At 41.6% G+C, this 24,037-nt stretch overlaps 1 protein-coding gene across 1 annotated transcript in view; it reads right to left on the bottom strand.

The window, feature by feature from the left end:
• Window positions 1-24,037, bottom strand: part of CFAP58 (cilia and flagella associated protein 58) — a 90,373-nt gene that overhangs the window by 6,691 nt on the left and 59,645 nt on the right. Inside the window, exons 16-17 of the mRNA XM_069460177.1 lie at window positions 2,699-2,818; window positions 275-408 (exon numbers count right to left, since the gene is read on the bottom strand). Of these exons, the coding sequence (XP_069316278.1) occupies window positions 275-408; window positions 2,699-2,818 (254 nt within the window). The remainder of the gene's footprint in view (window positions 1-274; window positions 409-2,698; window positions 2,819-24,037) is intronic.

Below are 24,037 nucleotides of genomic sequence, written 5' to 3'. Positions count from 1 at the left end.
ATGAGAACGGTGTGGAGGGAAAATCACATTATATTTCCTCTGCTTCAGGTTAGGCCCACCAACGAGCAGGTATTACTGGGTCCCTATGAGGGTACTAGGGAGGGGCCTCAGTAGTGAATCAGACATTGGTCTTGCTCTAATACAAACCCAGTTAGTGACCTGCAGAACATCATTTTTTCACCAGTGAAATTTGCAAGTCTGTGACTGTTCACCAAATATTTCTTATGAGCAGATAGTAGGCACAGCAAAATTAGAACATTTGACCCATTCTTACTTCTGAATTTGTTCTTTACGTTTCTGAGCAAGGTATTTCTTCTTTAAATTCAGCAGTTCATTGGTAAGTTTCTCAATCTCATACTTGTATTCTTGGCTCTGTGATTCATACATATTCAGTTCCGAAGACAAAACCTAACGTGGCAAATAAAGTAGCATTAACAAAAGAGAGATAATATCCTGTTTTGAAAAAAAAAAAATCTTTTAATCTGCTACCATTTACCTTAGTGAGCTAGAGGTACAAAACAATGCCCAGGTTTAACAATTAATCTTTGTGTTTCCACCAGGTCAAGGTTCACAGCTGGGTAAAAACCTGGCTGAGGGCTGCAGACACATAATCAAGTGACAGATAAAACCTCGTTCCCCTGCTTAAAAGGAGAACTACCCGGCAATATTCAAACAGGCTCACAGATGAATGGTGCAATGTGCTTCAAGGAGTATGGTGAATAGAGACAGAAAAACTCTCAGACGCACAGTCTAAAATTGCTTTAAAGCCTTTAAAAAATATATATTCAAGAAAAACATCACTAGGGAATGTGATTCATCTGAGGATGGTGGTAAAAATTACTCTGAAATCATCCTGCCACCCCTGCTAACTAAGCATTCAATTTATGTGTTTTCCAAGGTGGTTCTGCTAAATGCCGATCACCTCTTTGTTGTGTTCTTTGGGGCTATTCACAGGTTCTCCCTTTGTCCCAGCACTGGGACACTTACCTCTAAGAAGCAGGGAGCTGAGACATGTGCGCAGAGTCTAATGCATATAAGGGGCTGTCAAAAGAAGTTATCAGCCTCTTTCCATGGCTGTGTTTAGTAGAAGCCACTGGTCTCAGGCTGGACAATAGAGTGGGAGGTCACCCATCTGAGAGGACGCAGAGCATGCCAAAGCTAGGGTGTGCTCCCCAGTAAGACCAAAAGGAGGAAAGGAAGGCTACTGTTCCAAGGGGCATATGATACATTCCATTTATTTTTTCCTCTTGTTCTCTATTTTAAAGATTTGCATGCAAGGGAGATCTTCATGTTTCTAGTGTTCATCTGTTCTGAACCCATTCCCCTTAATGAAATGATTCTGAGAAACTGAATCTGCCCCTGCTCTCGTGAGCTAATGCATGTGATTTTCATGTTAGAAGAAAACCTGTCTCAACAGTTAAACTTTTAGAAACAAAGACCCTGTTTCTAAACATGAATGTGGAATTTCCTGAAAGAGTCCAGATAATGAGGACGAACATGCTCAGCACCACCTATCTCTGAACCTCTTCCACGAGGTGTCACCTCTCATTCCAAGCAAAAAAATCTGGATTTCCTGAGATAAAGGGTTAAAGTAACAAAAGGCTCCTTGTGAGCTGCGTCAGGCAATCTGGAGCTTAGCGTGGGTAAGACAGACATGTGCTGTTCCAAGCTATAACTGCCCCTGAGAAATCAAGAAAATAATTTTTTATTTTGTTTGAAATATTCAGTTGTTTAAAGGAACAAAAATAAAGGATTATGCCTTATGCAAACTATGTCTCAGGATACTCATGCGAAATGGACATTCAGAGTGACAAGTTGAAAGTTAATGCTCTAATTAGACTTGTGTCTCATCTGCCCTTTTTAAGTAAAAGGACGCAATCTTACAATGTCCTATTTTCGAAAGGGCTACTGCCATCCTAGCAGGGTGGCGTCTCTCTTACTCTGGGCAGAAAGGCAGCGATCATTACGCTCACTGGGCAGGTAAGTGCCAGAATGCAGCTGGCACGTGCTTCAGCCCGAGGATGTGTTGGAAAACTTTCCCCGACAGGCCAAGAATATCTAAGTACTTGCTTAGGAGGTAAAGCTCAAAATATAGTGTGAACACAATTTTTTAAGAAAACTTTAAAAAGGCACATATAGAAGTAAAACACTCTGTCTCCCCGACTGAGGTTCCCATGTGACTTAAAAGGGAATTATGCTAACAAAACTCTGGCCTGATTTTCTTTCCCTTTCATGGCTGCTTCTTTGACAGTTGGTCGTGAAGCAAGGCCCTCGGGGCTGGGCAGTGGCCGGAGCTCTGTGCACGTTTATCTCTGATGGGGCCAAACAGCAGCAACCTGCTGGGCACAGCGGTCTGCTTCAGTTGGGCGATGGTGTTAAACTGTTTCCTCTGCTCCCCGTCACCTCCAAGTCCTCTAAGTCACCCATAGGAGCCCTGTCCCCACATTTCCGTTTCACTGCCATGAGCCTGTCCCCAAGCCCCTCCTCTCTGGCTCGCCTGCCTCCCGCCTGCCTCCCCGGAGGTGGAGCGTGGTGGTGCCGGCTCCCCTGGGACTTCCTCAGCCCCGAGAAAGCTGAGCTCGGGGGAGGGTGGCATTTGGGAGACTGGCTCCTCGTGCCGCAGCTGTGGACTCGTCCAGGCGTGTTCCCCAGAGCGCGGCTGCCCTTGGAGCAGGGAAGCGCCGAGGCGACCACTCACCTTAAGCTGCTTGGTCTTCTCCCGCAGCGTGTGGCGGTAGATCTGCAGCTGTTCCGCAGCCTCGGGCCCAGGCTGCCGGGCCAAGATGTGCTTCAGTTCCACGTAGAGTTTCTCCTTTTCCTGGTGGAGAGCACACCCGTGAGCAGACGGAAGCAGCCCGTGAGAACAAGGAAAGTGCCTGTGACAGCACATGGCCGGGGTCATTTGGGAGTGGCCCACACTACTGCCAGCTCTGGAACGACCACACTGGCTCGCAGATCCGCCCCGGCATGCGTCAGACCACAGACCACCACGGGCCTAGGATGGGCCCAGCATTTGGGCACAAACAATAAGACAGGGAGTAAGAGAAAGTCCCTCTCCACCTGCACATATGGTCCACGACTGTGAGACAAGGGCAGTGACAGGAGATCGTCACACAGTGTCGTCACCGGTGATAGCAGAGAGTGACTAATTCCGGTTCAAGGAGTTGGGGGAGGTGTCAGGAAGACACCATTTGAATCGCTCCTGCAAGAATGAGTAGGCGTCTCTCCCTCCCCCCAGCAGAGGGAGAAAAGAGCTTGTTAGGCCAAGGTTCAGGGATGGGAAGGGAGCCGCTCGTGCAGCAGTAACTGTGACCTCACACAGGATCTGGTTTGGGGCCACATTCTTCGGGCAGTTGGGGGCCAGGGATGAGCCACGCCTGGGTTTGTCTTTGGAGGAGTAACTCCAGGAGCAAAGCAGAGTACCGAACACGGGGACTGCCCAGCACCAGTACGAGCAGAAGATGAAGAGAGCACCTGGGATGGAAGGTGGGCAGAGGTGAAGACAGCTCCAGGTGGAACCAGTGGGATTTGGTGAACAATCAGACCAGTGAGGGAGGAGCTGAGATGACTCCAAAGCATGGAAGGTGGGCGGCTGGGGCGGGGGTGGAGGAGGGGCTGAGACTACTGGGGACAGGGGAGGCTAGAAGAGGAGCAGGTGTCGGGGACAGATATGTGACTGCAGATCCCTGTGTTAGGCCACACTGAGCTTGAGGCCCTGTGGGGTGTCTGGGAGTTGACGATTTGGGCCCAGAGTTGAGAAGCAAAGGGCAAGTCAGAACAACTAGATCTACAGGGAACAAGAACACAGGGGCAGCTAAGGAAGAAAGACCAGAGAAAAAGAATGAGGGAGAGCAATGCAACGTCCCCAAAGCCAAGAAAAGGCAGACGTTTAAAAAGGGAGGAGTGACCTAAGCGGTGAGTGACATCAAATGAGGCAAAGGGAAGAAAGAGGAGAAGGACTGTAGACAGCCTTTGGGGTGAGTCATTAGGACGTCACCACTGACCTTAGTCAGAAAGGTTGCAGTGACATTTGGGAATCGAAAGCCACACAGGTTGAAGAATAAATCAGAAGAAAATAAAGAAAATGAACCTTTTAAGCAGTATGTTGGCATGGGAAGAAAAGAGATCTGGAAATGGTTTGAGGGAATAGGTAAAAATCCAGGAAAACTAGGAGATGCGGATCTGTAGACCTAAAAGAAAGGATTTCCTAGGAACCCAGAGCAAAGCATAATTCTGTAACTTAATTTAAACACTAAACAATTTGGAATTCCCATTTGTATCTCAGAGTTTAATTGCTTGTAACATGTTTTCAGATCCTTGAACCAAAGATATTACACATGAGCAAAGATTTATTTCCAAAGCATCTCAATTCTAGAATCTCATACCCCTAAACTGCAATAATTTGAACAAACATTGATAAAGACTAGTGTGTGTACTCATTAGTCTCTGTACATATGTATTTCCTTAAAGTAATTATGTTAAAGGAAAAATACGGTAAGTACAAGCCTTCTCATTAAAGAAAACATCCAGTCAAATGGAAACTAATTTTTACCTAGAGTTAAGTGTTCTTAGCATGGTCATCAAATAATCTGCTTTTGCCAGAGAACATAAATGTCATTTAAAAAATAGGTGAAAGAAAATTCATTTATTAGTCATTGTTACCATTTGTTTTAGTTTTTCTTTTTCCCTGACCAAATTAATAACAACTTTATTACAAATAATATAGCTTTACTTACAGAAGAGGGTATGCAACTTAAACATTAGTTGGATGGAATAAGCTTCTGGAAAACAAAAACCATATAAACATTATACTCATCATGTAAGAAATAATTCCAGAAATGACAAGGAAACTCCAAAGCCTGCGCTAAAGAAGAAAAGTTGAACAAATAGAATTACAAAGTGGTGATTTTCCCTTGCTGTACAACACCTGTCACACCTTACAATATAATCTTCACAGTAAATGGATGTAGCAAGCAAAGAGAAAGGTATCAGGAGGTGAGTTTATTTTCTATAGCCACTTAACGCCTGCTCTGTTGGAAAAATAACACTTCTGACAAGGCTTCAAGATTCAATTTGGAGAGGGTAATAAATACGTGGAGAAGCCCATGAAACTGTTTTGTCCATTTCTTTCGGCTCATCTTTTTCTATACCAGAGTACGGATAGACTTGAAAAGTAAAGAACCCCGCAATGATGAAGAGGGAAAAAAATCTGCTCTGGTCTATAATAATGTCTTAAACTGAAAAGACCATCTTACTTCAAGAATCTTGAAATGTTTTCACAGGTGTAATTCTTTTCAATTACTCTTGGTAGATCAGCAGGCTAGAGACACAGAGAAGAAAGTTTGGAAGAAGCAAATACTGTTATCTCACCACATAGGTGAGAATCCTAAGATCAACAGGAATTAGTGGTGTCTCCAAACTCCCTCAAAAAGTCAAAAACCTTGTTATGGTATACCCAAGAATCACTTTTCCTGTGCAAAACTTCCTCTGGGGCTTAAAGACATGTTAATCACCTTGAAAAAATCTGGATCAAGTTGAGCTACAAAATTCCCAAAGACTACGTGATCATGTCAATAGAAGAATCACGCCAGAAGATGGAATCTGGTTCAAAGCCAGGTTAGAGGGTATTACAGATAAGAGCATGACTCCTCTCCTCCAGCTGCTCACCTACACCACCTGAATGAGCCCTGCCCATGTCCTCCAGCGGGAAGTACAGTCTGCGGACACAGAGTGAAGGATGTCATTTAACCTGTCTTCTTCTATCACTTCCAGTTTTTGTTTCAAGACTGTAACATTCATTAAATTGGATTTATTCTAATAAATAAATGATCAGTTAATAAATAAATCTAAAAATAAATAACTGAGCATTCAAATAAATAAATAATCGAATAATGAGGCTCACGAGTATGGAGGAAAGTGGAAAAACTGAATGCATTACCGTTAAAACTGTCTGAGTATTCAAAGTCAAAAAGTTCTGAGACTGAGATAACCCAGGACAAGTGATGCCCATGCGTTCATGGTGGGCGGAAGAAATGCCAAATGAAACTTCGGGGGCTAAGACAATGGAATGCATGGAGAGCAGGGCCAAAGGGGGTGAGGAGTAGCGGTTGGAATGGATCGCCAGGCTTCAACACGCATTCATGTCGGTCTGTGCTCACAGTGGAAAACCTGGCTGATACAGCCAAAGTGAAGTCTGGTCAACATTAACATTCTAGCCGTGTGCATCATACAGATTTGTATTTTGGAAGAACGTGCTAGTAATTTAGATAAATATGAAGTGTTTGATTGATTGAAGGTCTTAAGTACGATTGTCTTCCAATTTATTTCCCTCCTAACCCTCTACAAGGGCCAACCAAGCTCTTCAAACATTGTGCAATGGTGTGTATAATAGCCCCATTTAGAGACAAAGCGTGCAATTCTATTATAAAGAGAATCTATCTTATGCAACAGAGACTCATTAGCTGTCTGATGTACATTGTCTCCATAAGCCAGCAGTGGCAGAACCAGCTGCCTTATAATACATGTCCTGTCCTTCTTCATTAAGCCACATCCATTTCTCTTTAAACCTAGTCAATTAATTTGTCACTTGGTTAGAAACACCATATGTCAATGAAACATCATAAGAAAATCATAAAAAGTTTATTATTTCCACACCAACAAAAGATTGCATCTTCTGGTTGGCATTTCTTTATATATTTAGAGTTTGTTCACGATGCACATCAATATTACTTTGTAGCATGCCTCACTCTTTAAATTATTTTATGAACAGCTATACTGGAACAAAGCTAGACTGTTAATACCAAGAGACCAGCTTTGTCTTTGGCCGAGCATGTCTTGAGAGCACTAACTATACTATGTCCATCCTTGAAATGATACTCTCTTCCTAGACATCCTATTCTCTCGGTTAGACAGATTGTCAGAAATGATTATGGATTCTTTTGCTGCAAGAGTCTCTGCCAAGTTATGATGGGTAACACAATCAGCACATCTGATTGTCAATATCACCTGAGTATAGTGGTAAGAAATTAATTACAGTATTAGCTTCAAATAATGTTGTCATTATATAGTGACAGTCTGTAACTCCACATTGGAAACTCCAACTACATTCTGAACAATCTATGCAAATAAGAGTCAGTGCTATTCCGGGTACAATTCAGGGGAAGAAATTGAGTTGCTCACAGAACTCCTTTCCCCACCAAGCTACAGTTTCATAATCACTGGCTGTTTATATTCTCTGTCTTTTGCTTTGCATCTCCAGCTGAAAACAGAAGGTAGTTCCCATTCGATGTGCACCTTAGGACCCCTTCTTCCTCAGCTCATCTCCTCGAAGCGATAACTGACTGAGAGGAACTAATTTATTCTGTTTTCATCTGAATCTGTGTTTGGCAAATGCCAGTGCATTGATTCTGCTCACCCTGGAGTCATCAATTTGCTTGGGCGAGAGTTGGGAATAATCTCCTCACTCTGTGAACAAGCTGACTCATGTGAAACTGGCAGCTTTCTTCCAGACCGAAGACTTATCTTTGTAGACACTTATCTACACCCACCAGGGCAAGAGCCACCACTCAAATGCTCACGTACCAGGAGCTCCAAGGAAAGAGATACCATTCTGCCTTCACTCTAGCCTCACCCAGTGGGTTCAAGATAAGGTTGATTTTTTTTAAATCCCATAACAACATTTCTGAGAGAACCTACTTCACAGAACAACAAAAAAAAAAATCTCTTTTTCAAAATGTCAAAAGACATCATCTGTGTTGCCATCTATAGTATTTTATCTTTGTGAATCAATACTTTCTCTCCAATCAAACTACGAGCCTTTAAGGCCAGAACCACAATGGATCTCTCTATATACCTCATACCTACTGTTATGCTTTGCTCTATTCATTCTAGGTGCTCCATAATTTTGTTGATTGCAATTATATTATCAGCAAATTATACCCATTGTATTTTAGTCATATTCATCAATAGAGGTACAGATGTATTTGTGTTGAGAATTTTTGCTTGAATTAGACCATTCAGTAACATCTTCCAGTTAGTGGAACTTGCATAATTCACCTTACTGGGCTGGTGCTCAGCATTTCATTACTTTGAGCTATATTTTTTCATTGTGTATATTGTGTATAACTCAGGAAATCACTTGATATACAACCTTGATCTCTTAGTTAAATGTTTATAGAGGTTTTCTGATAGTTGAAGCAGTTTCAAGTATTTCTTTTAATGCCTAGGACTTGGAAATGTATCCAAATTAATTGGCTGTGAAAACACTACTTACATGTGCATGTACATACCTGTACATACGAATATGAAAATGCAAGCATAGCTCTTAAACCACATTCCTCAACTAAATAATGTGTTGACTTTTTAAACAGCCTCCTTTAAACACAGAAATCCTAATTGCACACATAACTCCTTTCCAGAATAAAAACAAAAGCAATACATTTTTGCCTCTTAGCTTAGCTTTCAGTCCTTTTTCCATCCCCCCACCTCCATCCATAATTCTTAACAAAAGACTAAAGCCACATTTAAAATTCAAAGCAAAATTGCTTCCTTCTCTGTATAAACGCAACTCCAGAACACTGCCTAATTTATCTGGAAATGCCTGTTTTCATTAGTAGGAAAATAAATTAGAAACTCTGTAAACATTACATTTCTATCTAGCTTTAGAAAAGGAAAAAATAATAGCTAATACCTTGGGGCTTTCTTGTTTATTGGGTTTATAACGAAGATGTCAGCTAAACTCAACTCTGGACCCATCTTGTTTATGATGTCATGAAGTGGTAAAGCCCCCTGGAGAGGATGGGAGATGCTGAAGTTGGGAATGAAACAGAATTACACAGCCGAGTTCCTTATGAGCAGGGAACTAGCTGGTTACACAGTGGTTCTTGGCTTCGGATGCAGATGAGTAAGTGTTTTATGAGGCATATGAGAAATTTGCACGCACTAACCTTCACCATTTCTGTAACAATAGGAAAAATGCTTCTGGTTCTTTCTGATATAAGCAACACAAACTTTCTTGAGAGATCTTTTTGAAAGAGATTTTATTTCCAAAATGTAAATATATGTATGTGAAATTTGGTACAAAGTGTATATGATTCCCTAGGCTAGCCTGAGCTTTGTTACCAAGGCTGTTTGCTTGTTTTACCTTTGCATCTTAACTAGCAACTTAACGTATGTGAGGAATTTGCACATATTCGGTCATGAGAGTGTGAACATCTCTTAAAGCCATTAATGAAACAGGTCCAGAGAAATTCAACTCGACTAAGTATTAATCTAGCAACAAGTCTATGCACATGATCGTGCAGGTTCATAGAAAGATAAGCAAGGTCCAAAAACACTTCAAGGAGCTTACTGTCCAGTTCAGGAAAACCAAATAACTAAGTCATTATAAAAACAAGACAAAGTAAGGTGCTAGGAGAAGTGTGCAGTGTATGGGTAGGTTCAAAAAAAAGCAGAGAGGATATCCATTTGGTGGGCCATAGAAAGGAAAATATTTCAGGTGGATCTTGGTGGGAGAAGTAGTAGAAGTAATAATACTTGTATTCATGGATCTGAAAAAGTCTTCACTATCAAAGGACAAATTTAACAGATAAAGCCACTTGAAGTTAATCCATTTAAAATGATATTAATCATCTATATAATGATTGAGTTTCTAAAATTTATCTGAACACCACGGAGAATTTTGTTTGGGGGAATTTGATAGTTATTGATGTGTATCTGTTAAAATGATGACAGACATAACTCATCATTCCCCAGAAACTTTGTTGATTATAGTTTCTAATATTTTGCCTCCTCTTTTTTGGTTTTTTTGGTTATAAAGGTTTGGATTGGAGAGGGCTCACTAGATCCCAATCCTTGGGTAGGATCATTGGATTCAAATCATAACATGGATAGGAGAGAGAGGATAAATTATAAAGATTTATGGATGCATACCAGGAACATAGGAGTAGATTCCTGCCTCAACCAAACTGAGTTCATGTGGATTTTTTTTTTTATGCAACTTAACTGGCTATTCCAAAAGTGTTTTTTTCCTATTCTTGGTGAATGGAGCCCTTCAGATGCACAATGGAATTGTGTTTTGCATTTTGTGGCAAAAGAAACAAAGCAAGGGCCTATAGATATGTGCTGGGGCAACCTCCTTGGGAAGGGACAACATGAGTAAATGGTAAATATTTAAAAGGGGAAAAAGAGGAGTTGTTTAAAGTAGTAAATCAGTGAGTCACTTCTAAGTCTAAAGAAAATAAAATTGGAGTTGAAGAATAAGTAAGTATACAATTGGCTATTGACATTTTTCTTTGAAAATATAAGCATTTCCTTAAAAAATAAAATAAAAGGGTGTCCAATCTTCATAATGAGTAATAAAAAGTTTCTTTTTTTTTTTCTTTTTTTTGAGACAGAGACTCACTCTGTCATCTGGGCTAGAGTGCCATGGCATCAGCCTAGCTCACAGCAACCTCAAACTCCTGGGCTCAGAGCCATCCTCCTGGCTCAGCCTCCCAAGTGGCTGGGACTACAGTCGGGAGCCACCATGTCCGGCTAATTTTTTCTATTTTTAGTAGAGACAGGGTCTCGCTCTCGCTCAGGCTGGTCTTGAACTCCTGACCTCAAGCAATCCCACCTCAGCTTCCCAGAGTGCTAGGATTACAGGTGTGAGCCACTGCACACAGCCAATAAAAAGTTTCAATGAGATTTTTTTTCCTTGAAAAATTGATCTAAAACTCACAAGAAGTCTTTCTGTCTTATAATTAACAAAATTTACATTTTAATTATAATGTACTGCTTATTGGAATAAACAATCAATTAACCTCAAGTAAAATGATTGGGGTTTTGGACATAACTGATAACAGTATATTATAGTACAATTTGACTTCCTTCATATATCTGACTTCTGCAGTACAACATTTTCTCAATTTTTTATTATGTAACAATCTTACAAAAGAATATATATAACATATATAAAGTATAATAATAAAATAAATACTCGTGATGAACCCATCACCCAGCTTATGAGACAGAACGGTATCAATATGTGTATACCCTCTTCACCCCATCCCTGCACCTACACACCTGCCACCCTCATCCAAGGTAAGCACCATTCTGAATCCTGTTATTATCATTGCCTTGATTTTTTATGGAGTTTTATCATATAGCTGTTACTTAGTTTTGCTTTGCTTTGAGCTTTATAAAAATATAGCCGAGCATATGTAGTGTTCTTTGACTTGCTTGTTGTTTTCAACATCATGGTTCTAAGATTTATTGAACCATAAATCTTATGGTTATTGTGTGTTTCTGTCCATGTAGTTGATGTGATATTCCACTGGTTGAGAATTCCTCAGTTTACCCATTCTACTGTCAGTGGGTATTTGGGTTGTTTCTGGGGTTTTGTTTTGATGAACAATGTTGCTGTGAACATTCTTGTGCATGTTCCCCTCAAAGTGCTCATGAAAATTCCCGCTGATCTGCATTCTTGCTACTGCTTGGTATTGTCGGGCATTCCTAAGAAAAGCACCCAGCAGTTAAGCCACACCCAGATCCTGAACCACTGAAGTTATCAGATAATTTGTGCTCTTTTAAGCTGCTAAATTTGTGATAATTCATAATGGAGCCGTAGATAACTAATACAGACATCTTAAGTTTTGTCCTCTAGAAAGAATAAAATGGTATCTCAATCTGATCATGTATTTCATTTCCCTGCTTATAAATAAAGTGGAGACTTGTTTCTTTTTTAAGGTTTATTCACCATTTGTGTTTCCTCTTCTGAGAAATGCCTATTCACATGTATTATTTTCCTATTTTTCTACTGAGTTGTCTTTTTCTTGATTTGTAATTATTTCTATACTCCAGACATAACAAAAATATATAAAGCTGATGCCTTTATGATTTCTCTTAAGGAGTAGACATTCTTAATTTTAATGTAGTAAGATTTATCCATAATTTCTTTTATGGCTAATGCTTTTGGTTTTTTTAAGTACTACAACTAAGTATTTTTAATTGATTTCTTTTAGCAGAAATATTCAAATCTTCATTAATTTCTCCCAAATCTCCTCTTAATCCATTGATATTAAAAACATTCTTTTGTGAAGTGCCTGTATTTATACTTTTTCAGTTTTCTCTTTCTCCAGCAGATCTTGATTTATCATCGCTTTTGTATATGAGTCCAACATTTTTCTAATATAGTGTATATTGACTTCATGGTATCTGACATTTTTTGCAAAGTTTACAGTTTTATTCTACAATTGCTTTGCACCGTATTTGCATTGTACTGTTGGATATTAATAACACTGGACAATCCTACTGAAAAAGAAAGACCAATGATATTGAGACGGGCAGGAATTAGTCACGGGATGGGAGGAGGGATGTCTGAGTTGGGGCCAGTCATACAAACGGCAAGTGCACAAGTGAATATTTTTATGTTATGACAACCTTTACTTTCCTGCACGATGTCACAGTTTGGGAGAATTAGACAAAGAACACTGGAAAAGAGTAACACCAGAAGCAGTAACAGCAGCTCTCACTTACAAAACAGGTATTATGGATGCACCAGGCATGGTGCTAAGTTCAACACAAGTGTTACTTCTCACATATAACTCATCACAGCAAACCCGTGAACTGATTTTTATTATCCCTATTTTCCAGATGAGAAAATTGAGGCTCAGAAGTGTCAACAACTGCCCAAATAAAACAATTAGAAAGTGGCAGAACCAAGATTTGAACCTATATAAGATAGAACATTTTAAAGATTGAGATAAAAGTGTTTAAATATGTAGCCTGCTCTTACCCACTACACATACGCTTCTTATAGCAGGTGGAGAGTAAGAGAACGATACAAAGGCATAAAGGTGAAGAAGTGACCGCTTAAAAGCATCCCTTGAGCAGTTCAGTCTGGCTAGAGCCCGCAGTGTAGACAAGGGAGGTTGGAAGGGGCTGCCTTACTAGACTAGAAAGGGGGACTATATATGTCTTGAGTGACAGCCAGGTGAGTTTGTTTTCAACATGATAGGCAGCTGAAAGCAAAGCAATTGAGGATTTCTTGGTGTACGTTATTATTCCATTAATAATACGTTATTATAGCTTATGTACATATATCACTCTAATAAATTATTTACACTACAAGACATATATAAAACAGAACATTTCAAAGATTGAGATAAAAATGCATATATGTGTAGAAGTTCTAATATGTTTTTCCAACACTCAGTACTCCACTTTAGAGAACTGGTCTAACTTTAGAGGACCTGAATCATGATAGTGCCTGGGGAGGAAAAATAAAAAAGGTTGGAAACAGATGCAAGAGCATGTGGAGATGACATTTACATGATTGGCAACTGACTGGGACTTGGGTGGGAGGAGTCAGAAATGACTCTGGCATTTCAAGGCTCTGGGAGTCTGGAAAAGCTGCCACACCATGAATGTGTAGACTCGTGCCAGGGAAGGAGCTGGCTTCAGGCAGAAGGTGGAGAGCTCAATTTTAAAGAATCACCAGGATACCCTTTTGACAAACAAGTATTAAGAAATACAAGCCCAGAATGCAGAAGAGTCTAGATAAGCCATCTCGACTTTATCTGCATGAAGGTGATAGTTGAAGCCTTAATAAAGAATGAGATCCTTGAGGGTGAAAGCAGCAAAAGCAATGTTCCGGAATATGCCTTGGAGAATGATTAACATTTAGGGAACAGAAGAAGGAGGGAGAAAAGCCAAGAAAAAAGAGAGAAGGAGCAGGCAGCAAGGGAGGAGAATCAGCCAACTTCTGAGCCCTGAAAAATAGGGAGGGAGCAAGTGCAGAGTGTGCATGACAGCTTCCAATGTGGTAGAGGTCAAGGAGGACAAGGGTGAGTCAGTCCACTGGAATTGTTGACTCAACTATTTAAACACACATTTACTCAGCCATTCATTCACCCAACTGGCTATCATACAATATGTGCCGATGGACACACCGGGCACTATGCTACACTGTGGCATTATCGTCACTGTTGTCATGGTTATCCTTATAGTCACCAGCTACCATTCACTAAGTAACTACCTATATGCCAGCCACTTTTCATAAATTATGTCCAATCCTTATAACAATTCCATAAATCAACAAAATGTCTTTATTTTACAGATAAGGAAATAAGTAACTTGACCAAGGTCACTAGTCCCAATTCCAAAAGACCATACTCCTTCCTGGAGACTGTGTGGTTCTCAAGGAATTTAGAGTCTAGTGAGAGAAACAGACGAGTGGCTCAACAGAATGCTGCGATAAGAGTAATTCTTGACGTTAACGATTGATGCCACAAGAATCAGAGAAGGGACATCCCTGAAAAGAAAGGCCCCTGGGATTCCATCACCAGTAATGGTCTATCACTTCTCAAGAGCTCAAGGGTTCATCTCCAAAGGTCACCTGGCTGGGGCCATAAGTTTCTTTCCCTCAATCTCTCCCTCTGAAACACTTGCTTCTTGGTGAGTTGTCAGGGGTGGAATGAACCATGCTGTGTGAATGTTGGGGTTCCAGAGAGAGATAGCCTAGGGGCATGCTTCACTCAGGCCCAGATTCCATGGTCCTAAAAGAGGCTCATTCCTCAGGGCCTGTATAAATTGTCTTCCTTAGAAGGAGACCTGAGGCCTCCTACACTTTGCTCCTTAGAGCCTGGCGTCAAGAATCAGCCCAGACAGTGAATTCTCAGCTTCCTCTCACCACCGTGCCACTGAGGTAAGAGATACAAGGGACATTCTAGAACCATGAGTGGTTAATTAGGCCTGCAACATAAATGATCTTCTAATGGAACAAGCAGGATGATTCCAATTATTCATAAAATAGTAATTATAATAATAGCTAACATTTATTGAGCACATACCACAAGCTCTGAAAACTACTTTATAGACTTTAATCATGTAATCCTCACATATCAATGCCATTTCACAGATGGGGAAACAGAGGCTCAGTGAGACTAAGCAGTTTGCCCAAGATCAGACACTCAAGAATTGCAGAGTGAGAATTCGAACACAGGCCAGTGTGACTCCAAGCCTGGATCAGCACATGCTTGGCTTCTGCCAATAGGTTGCAAAGCACCTCCCTCCACCACCCTCAAACCACAGGGCCAAAGCAAAGGGGCGGGCAAGGTAGCGAGGGTTCCGGAGAGAACAGAGCAGCCAGGTAACCAACTGTACATTGACAATGACAGCTGCGTAAGGAAAGAATCTTAGGCAAGAAACTTGTTAAAACATCAGTGGAGCCAATGAAAAGCAGCCTGGTGAAATCTTACTAGCCTGGAAAATTCATGGGACTAGTAAACTCAATTACATTCTGAAAATAAGAAATATTCTGATGGGATTAAATACTCAAGCTGAAATAACTCCAAGTGAGTCGGACTTTGTAATTAAATCCTAAAAAGCTTTCAGCAATAATTGAACCATGACATCACGGGATGGGCCAGAGCAGAGAGGGCTCCATCCTTGCTCTGCTCCCCTTCGGGTTCCCTAAATGCCCCTCACACTGAATCCCTGTCACTCCCTGATCCAATCAGGTTCTTTTGTGACTTCTTCCCTTTGTGCTGGCCACTCCTTTTCCCAGAATGCACTTGCCCTGCTGCCACCTCCACCCCTTGGCAAACATGTCCTCATCCTTTAAGACCCTGCTCAAAGTAACTTATTTTGGGAGGCCTTTCCAATTTCCTCAAATTAACTGCATTTTTGGCATTATCACAGTGTGGTTGGGTTTTTCAACCTTGGGTTGATTTAGTCATATTTTTCATTGGTTCATGCAAGGCCATCTTTAATGGCCAGCATAAATAACACGACAATAAACATCCTCAGTATAGACATATTTATACACAATTCTGATTTAGTTTTTGCTCTTTTGATTACTAATAAGGTTATCATATTTTTACATGTTCACTAGCCATTCATATTTCTTATGTGAACCGTTTATTATCTCTACCAATTTATTCACTGAGATAGTCATCTTTTTCAAATTGATTTGCAAAAACTCTTTATATATTAAAGATATTGACCTTTTTTCTTCCATATTCATTGCAAATAAGTTCTCAGATTTTTTTTTCCATTTTTAAAGTGTTTTCTGCTATATTGGTGATGTTTTAAACTTTTTATGTAGACAAAGCTATCACTCTTTTCCTTTATGATTTCTGCCTTTGGTTTTATACTTAGTCCTCCCCCTACTTTTAGGCATATACCCTAGAGAGATGCTCATATATGTGTATGAGAAAAATTGTACAGGGATGCCTCTGAAACATTTTTGCAATAGTGAAAATTTAAAAGAAAATACACCTAAATGTCCATAATTTTAAAAATGGATATAGTATAGCTATTCAATGAAATTATCTACATCTTTGATGTGTATCAACATGGACAGGTCTCAAAAATATAATGCTGAGTGGGGGAAAAAAAGAAGAAAATGAATAATAATGCATGTAGTATAATACCATGGATGCAAATGTAAAATGTACCAAGTAATTCTGTACATTGTTTATAGATGTATCCATTTTCAGTAAAAGTACAAAAATATACTGAAGGAATACACATCAAATTAATGATCGTTGTTGCATCTGGGAAAGGCAGGAAAGAAATGAGACTTTGAAGACAAAGAAGTCTTCACCTAATCTGAAAATCTAATATTTCATTATTTAAAAACAGGAAACAAATGTGACAAAACATTAACATTTGTTATTCTGGGTGAATAGAGGGTGTGTGTGTTCTATTATCATCTATTTTTCTGAGTTAACATTTAAAAAAGAAAGAAAGAAAACTGGTTTTCCCTACCCCAAAGAATATATAGAAATTCATTTATAGTTTATTCTAGAACTTTCACGATATTTTTTAAAATTTAGTGTGTGGTATGAACTATGTCTCTAACTTAATTTTTCTACATGTAAATCCCATAATACTTTGTCTATATTTCTAGTATAGTACATTATTATTATCACACTGTGCTATAGTTAGTCATTCGTTTGCATGCTTGCCTCTTCCGCTAGACTCTGCCATCATCATAAACAAGGACTATTCCTTGTGTCTTTTTGTACTTCTAGAATAAGCGTAAGACCTGGTACCCAGTGTTTGTTGAGAGAATGAGTGAATGAAAAGAAAAATAAATGAATGAATGTCTCATTAAATGACTAAACAATTCCCTGCCACCCCCATGAGTGCCCTCATTCAGACCAAACATTCCCAGTAAATTAGAAAGAACTTAGCAGCCAAACTGGTACCCAAGTAATCATGACCGCAAAAATAGACCTGTACTGGTTCAGTATGGTAGCCACTGGCCACATGTGGCTATCAAGCACTTGAAGTGTAGACATTCTGAATTGATATTTGCTCTAAGTATTAATACACTGCAGATATTTTAGACTTAATACCAAAAAAAGAATGTAAAATATCACATTAATAACGAAATCCATTTCATGCTGAGATGATATTGTTTTGGATAAATTGGGCTAAACAACATATATTATTAAAATTAATTTCACTGATTCTTTTCACATTTTCTTATTGTGGCTACTAGAAAATTTAAAATTACACACACGGCTTACGTTGTATTTTTATTGGGCAGCACTGAAATAGAGCAACAATGATGCTGTAGATCTAAAACTGCAGAAGAAAAAACATGATCAGTTTTCATATACACCTAATCTGAATGCAAACCAACCACCTCTTTATATAAATAATGGCATGAAACTAGATGAGAAAGTATGAGGTCATTATGCTGCACAGCCGACAACTTGGAAAATTAGACCTTACGCAAATTGTTCCATAAAGCACTTAATAAAATTTTAGGGAAGTGGAAAACCATGTATTAAGTTCTGTAATGCAAAGTAGATTTATTTCCAAAAGAAGACCAGAGGTGAGAAGGTACCGTGAAAAGCAACAACCATAAGGAGCCGACCTTTTGTTGCCAGTCTCGTGACGGGTCTGTTGCCCCGTGGACTATGACAGGACCCGCTCTTGTTATTTCAGCGGTCCTGGGGTTGCCCCCTTCTTATGCCCCCTTCTTATTCCACTCTGACTGGAAAGCGATGATTCCAGCACAGCCCCACTGACACCAAGACCCCTGGGGTCCAGTCCCAGAGAGACGTTCCAGGCAACGAAAACGACCAGCAAGCACCTTCTGGCTAACTTAAGTACTTTGTTAGTATCTCTCAACCATCGTGAAGGGGATGCTTTATCCGCATCAGTACACAAAACCCCCCTTCCTCATCCTACTCTCAGATACTCTCACATCCTTGACTTCGAAAGTCCTAGAAAAACTCCCTTCATGTTCTGTCCATCTGTCCATCCCTTACCGCCACCGCGATTATGTGCCGCAGAAGCTGGGGGGACTGCAGTGCAGGGCAGACCCCGCCCGAGTGGGGAGGACGGGCTGACCGGGAGAGAGCACAGCAGGACTCTGTGGAGCAGACAGAAGAGGAAAAGCTGGGGGGGAATTAGGTTTATGTTTTGTGTCCTGTCCAAAACGGACAAAGCCTGGAGCCTTAAATGAAAAAGTGTAGTGATTGCATGCAGAGCGCAGGGGTCACATGGGTGGCTCAACAGAGGAAAAGATCGGTTTTTATGAAAACAAAAGCGAGGTATGGTACGAAGATGCACCTTGAGCTGTTTTTGTCTTAGGAGAAAGTCAAGTCGTGTCAGGCCTAGCAGAATGAAAGGATTTCACAAGTCAGAGAGCAACTGTAATATTCAATATCAAAGACGAATGGAGGCTTCTCCAAATACATATTGATTTCAGAAATGACACTAAGGGATCCTTAGATAACAAGGACATTTTGATAAACAAATTTGAGGGATAGGGACTCATATGCCACAGTAGGCACTGGCAGGCTTTTTTTGCTTTTATCTGGTTGACATATTACATCCGAAATTCCACAGCCAGTTGACTATGAATGTCATTAATTCAAGAGCTGGCTTTGTAACACTCTGACTCCACATTCCCCCTCTCTGAATACAGGCTCCGAACTCACCATTTTGAACCTACAATCGTTCAACCCTCCCACTGTACGCAGCCACCCGCCCCCTCCTGAGCTCACTGCTCTGCCTCTCCTACCTCACCCCGAGTCTAATACCTCTGAGTGTCCCCACAGCCCTTTCAACCCTCACCCTGGCCCCTGCCACTCCTGCCGTGCACACTCCCAGCACCGTCTCCAACTGTCTCTTCCGCTCAGCTCCCAGGCCACCCAGGGTGGCTGGAGGACAGTGCAGAACTGTACACAGCGGGGCCATTACAAACTCCAGCCCTGCACCTTGATCTGTTCCTCCCCCCTGCTCAGCGATTCTCACTTTCATGTCTCGTGAACACCTGGATAGCACTGCCTCAGCAGCCTCTTCAGATCTCTCTCTGCAGTACCCCAGCTTCCCTCAGTCACGCTCGCTCAGATGTCCTGATCCGAACAGACAGACAGCGCCTTCCAGGAACCCAACCTCCAGTGCAAGACATAGGTGCTACCTAAACTCTCTCTGCCTTCCTGTCCACATCAGATGGGGAGCTGATTTTCTTCCCCCTCTCTCCTGGTGAGTGCGTGTGCGTGTGTGCATGAGTCAACATAGGTAGACATACACCCATGCACACAGAACCACACACCCTATCCCCACGCACAGCATGAACACGCATGCCTGCCTTGACCCTCCTCTCTTCCTTCTGTGCCCTCTCTTGGCTCTCATGCCTGACCTCATCATGAATCTCACCCCTCTCTCTAAAATGTTTACCAGGGACTGGAAGAGCATATGTCATTCCACCACGCGGGGGGGAGTGGGGCTGAGACAAAAAGGGACAGAGGTTTTGCATGGTTTATTCTATATGTTTCCAAATTCTTTGAATCTTTTATAACAAGAATGTATTTGTGTTTTATATGTGTGTTTTTACAGTTTTTTCCTCCAATCTCTCAAAGCTAAATGTCGCATTCAAGTAACCCAAGTCTGCTGCCTCTGCTGTTTCACATCTCAGCCCTTCTGAGCCCTGGGCAGCCGGGCTTGCTCCCCAACAACCGCTCAGAACTGGACTCTCACAGGGCACCAGTGGGTGACTTCCCTGTGGCTACATCCTTCCGTCAGTTCTGCTTCTCTTGGCAGATGCTAACAGAGGTGACCTCCCTCTCCTTGAAAGTCTCTCCTCCTTTGGCTTCTGTGAGGCCGTCCTCTGAGTTCCATTCAACGTCACACATGTTTCACTGAAAGACCTGCAGACAACCCAATGAGCTTTCCTCTTCCTTCTCCTAAAATCCAAGGAAGGGGCTTTATTTAAGCACGGAATATATAGAGCCTCCCAGGGTGCTTATGTATGTTTGCATATGAAATGTCATCCTCTAAACACTGCCCATGCTCACACGACAGCCCCCTTCTCCACTGTCTTCACTTTTGGAAACAGCCAAAGAGGATAAGGCCACACCAAAGTTTCTGTCACCCCCAGCGTTGGCAAGGGGACTTCTTCTCAATTCTCCTCTACATGCAGTCCCCAAGGACCACCGGGCTGGATCCTCCATTCCTGAGCTACGTGGCTCAGCCCCTCTCCACTCCACCTCTGTCCTTGTGGGCAAGGGACAAAGGTAATGTCCTAACTGAACAGGATTTTGAGAAATGAAGAGGGGTTTGGAGCATGGACAAGGCAAGGGTGCGCATTCTGCGTGGGGAATTTCATTTTCAAAGACAGAAAAGAAAATCTGTGTTTAGAGAGCCACAATCAGATAAATGTATTGACTGTACCTTAGAAATTAGTGTGAGCACCAAATGAGGTGGTGTAGGTGGAAGTGTTTTGCAAAATATAACTTGCTAGACAAATGTTAAATCCTCCTATCACCATCCATCTCGCAGAATTGCTGAAGACCAAATGAGACAATACATGTAAAATTGCTTTGTCAACTAGAAAAAACACTTATAAATTGTAATTATTCTGTGATATTTTGCCTCTAGCTAGATTAAGAGTCAGACGATGGTGATATTGAAGAAAATTAAAATATCTGCTAATTTCTTTTGAATCCACATTCCTGGAACTGTTTTTATAAACTGAGAATTCTAATTAATTTCTATCCTTTCATCTCTTTTCAGGTGAATAGATTGCAATAAACTTCAAATTCTATTAATAACCTAGCCAAGTTCCTGGTGACTGTCAATTAGCGACTGGACTTTGGACTGGAAGCCTGAAAGCCATCTTTTGTACCCTACCCACAGTAACAAAGCCGGTCAATTTTCTTTTGTGACTCTTCAGTTTCCTTCATTTCAATCTCTTTGGACATCACAATTCAATTCCGCTGCAATAGCTGGCTGGCCATTCCCTCTACCTTTAGCCTCTCTGATTTCCAGCCCATCCTTCCTGCTAGTGCTCAAAAACCCAACAGCACTTAATTATTCCAACTAATTTTTTAAAATAACTGATATTATAAACAAAGCAACAAGTTAGGAAACAAAAACAAATGGAATAATTATTGGAAAGAAGAGGAAAACAATCATTTCTTAAAGAAGGTATGATTATATACCTAGAATCCCCAGAAAATTACCTGAGAAGTCACTTATCATGATAGGTTGGATACAAATAAGCATGCAAAAATCAACAGCTTTCCAACACACCAACAGTAACCAGCTGGAACACATCATGGGGGAAAGATTTCTTTCCCCATAACTGCCAATCCCCACCAGAGACACAAATCAGGAAGAGTGAAATGGGATGAAAACGTTACTGGACTAAAAAACATTTGCAGCCTTTATGTGACATGGGTTTTCTTTCCCTGTTTTGTTTTATTTTGGTTTTGGCCTCTGTTCATCAAGGATTAAAGAGTCCTAAGTCCAGGTTGCAGCCTGGACGGCGGTGGGGGTGATGGGGGCAGCAGTGGAGGGAGGGGTGTGCTGTGGGTTCACAGGCCCCAAGGCTACAGATGGGCTTGGTCACCCTTGGAGTCATCACCGACCAGGGGGCAAACTGAAAGCCACCTTTGCCTCCTCACCTGTCTCCTTCACAGGCATTCAATGGGCAAGTCCCCTGCGCTGCTGGTCTTGTTAAGATCTCATGGATTTTCTCCTTTCTCCTCATCCCCAGTGCCTGCCCCTGCCAACATCCTCAGTGGGCCCATGTCACAGCTGTTCCTTAGCCTCTCCCTCAGCCCCAGGCCCTGGCCTCAGCCTTTCCTTGTCATCACATTCACAGAATCACACCCCTGACTGATTAATATCCTGCAGAGCACAGGCCTGGATGGCCAACAGACCTCGGCTAGGACACTGGAGTCGCGGCTCACAGCACACGGCTTGGGTTTAAGCCCCCGGCTCTGCCCCTGGATAGTTGAGCAGCCTTAACCACGTTACTTAATCACTCTCAGCCTCAGTCCCCTCATTTGTAAAATTGGCCTAATACCTAAATAGTAAGAATTACTGTGCGAATGATACACATAATATAACATAATAGGCATGCAAGACGTATTAACTGCTATTGTGGGAGCTGTCATCGTTGTCACCATCAGTCCGTAGTTGTCTGCTGGAGCGAGTTTAAAGCTTATGTTTGTTCTCTAAAACCCTATAATTGATCTCCACCAAATATATTCGAAGTTGCTCCCCAAAACCCAATAGCCAGCGATACATGTGCTGCCGCACGCAGACGCTCTCCCCTGCCTCAGAACTCTCACTCTTCATCTTCCCTCTGCCCAAAATGCCCCTTTCAGTGGTTTCCAAATATACGTCCTTCAAGAGAACATCCCCTCACCCCACCCGTGTGCCTCCGCAGTGCCTTTTCCACACCCACACCACCACCACCACCACACAGGGGGTGTCTGTGCTGCGTGTCTAGCTGTCCTAGACAGTTCAAATCCCTTAACTCATCTGGTGCCCACCGCGACCCTCTAAACCAGCTACTGTTCCCCTCACTGCTTTCCAGTACCGGAGCTCTGGGAGGGTGAGGTCACAAAGTCAGTCATTGGTAAAACCAAGACTCAAAACTAAGCTCTCAGCAGCTGCGCCAACCTGCCTCAAGGCATGAGTTTTCGGCAATAACTGGATGAGTCATTTTAACACCTCCAGGCCCAGCCCAAACACATCTTCTTTGTCCTTGAGGAAGTCAGTTCTTATTCATCTCCCCTGCCCTTATCCCTTTGGTACTTGCAGCTGTTTTAAACAACAAATACCTCATTATATACCGTCTGAGACAGTGGTTCTTCTGCACAATTAGGCACTCGCCATTGTCAGTGCCAGTATAACGTGATTGGGTGTAATTGTGTATTGTTCACTAAATGCAACCACAAAGCAACAGTCTGGATTTCCACACACTGCTCATAGAGATCAATCTCATTGCTTCCCAAATACAGCCCAGGAATCTTCTCAAAGAGACCATAAATTTCTCGTGGGTAAGGACCATGTCTTATATTCCTTTGTGTCTCACAAACTTCTGTAGACATTATAGACACCCCAAAATGCTTTTTGGTTCACAGTCAATCTCCAAGCAGGCCATTTTAACTGGGGGGGAGGGCAGGTCTCTGGAGGGATGCAGGACAAAAGGATGGAAGAGGGAATGATCTATCATCATCGCAGAACAGACAGTGCACTGGGCCCCTCCGTGCATTGGAGGAAAATGTCCCCAATTGTCAGAAACCCAAAGCTAACTGGGTTTGATGGCGTCAGTATAATGCTTAATATGCTACACATTCGGCATCTGTTCCAGAGGAGACTGTGTGTCAGGAACTCAGAAAAGGTCTCCCGGGCTTGTAGGCAGCTCCCAGGCTGTCTCCTACACATTAAATACACTCAGAGTAGGGAATATACATTTTTAAATGCATGAAACATGAGCCAGGCTTGACACCCATCTATCAGAGCTGCTTTAAGGATAATAAAATCAGCACTGCCATTATAAGGAGAGGAACCTTGATGACCCACTGGAGATTTCTTCCAATCTAAATGATTCTATAAATTCCCCTAAAATCATAAAAAAAAAAAGCAGATTAAGAATTCATGTAGGTGTTTGGACTATAAATACAAATTAATTTCTGCTTCACCTGCAATTTTTCTCATCCGTGTAAGAAGCACCTTCATCTCTGAGACGCTTCTGGGTAAAACACCAACAGAGGAGCTAAAGATAGATAGGACT

The sequence above is a fragment of the Eulemur rufifrons genome, chromosome 28 (genome assembly GCF_041146395.1).
Source record: "Eulemur rufifrons isolate Redbay chromosome 28, OSU_ERuf_1, whole genome shotgun sequence".
Lineage (NCBI taxonomy): Eukaryota > Metazoa > Chordata > Mammalia > Primates > Lemuridae > Eulemur > Eulemur rufifrons.
This window is presented reverse-complemented; position numbering and strand designations above follow the sequence as displayed.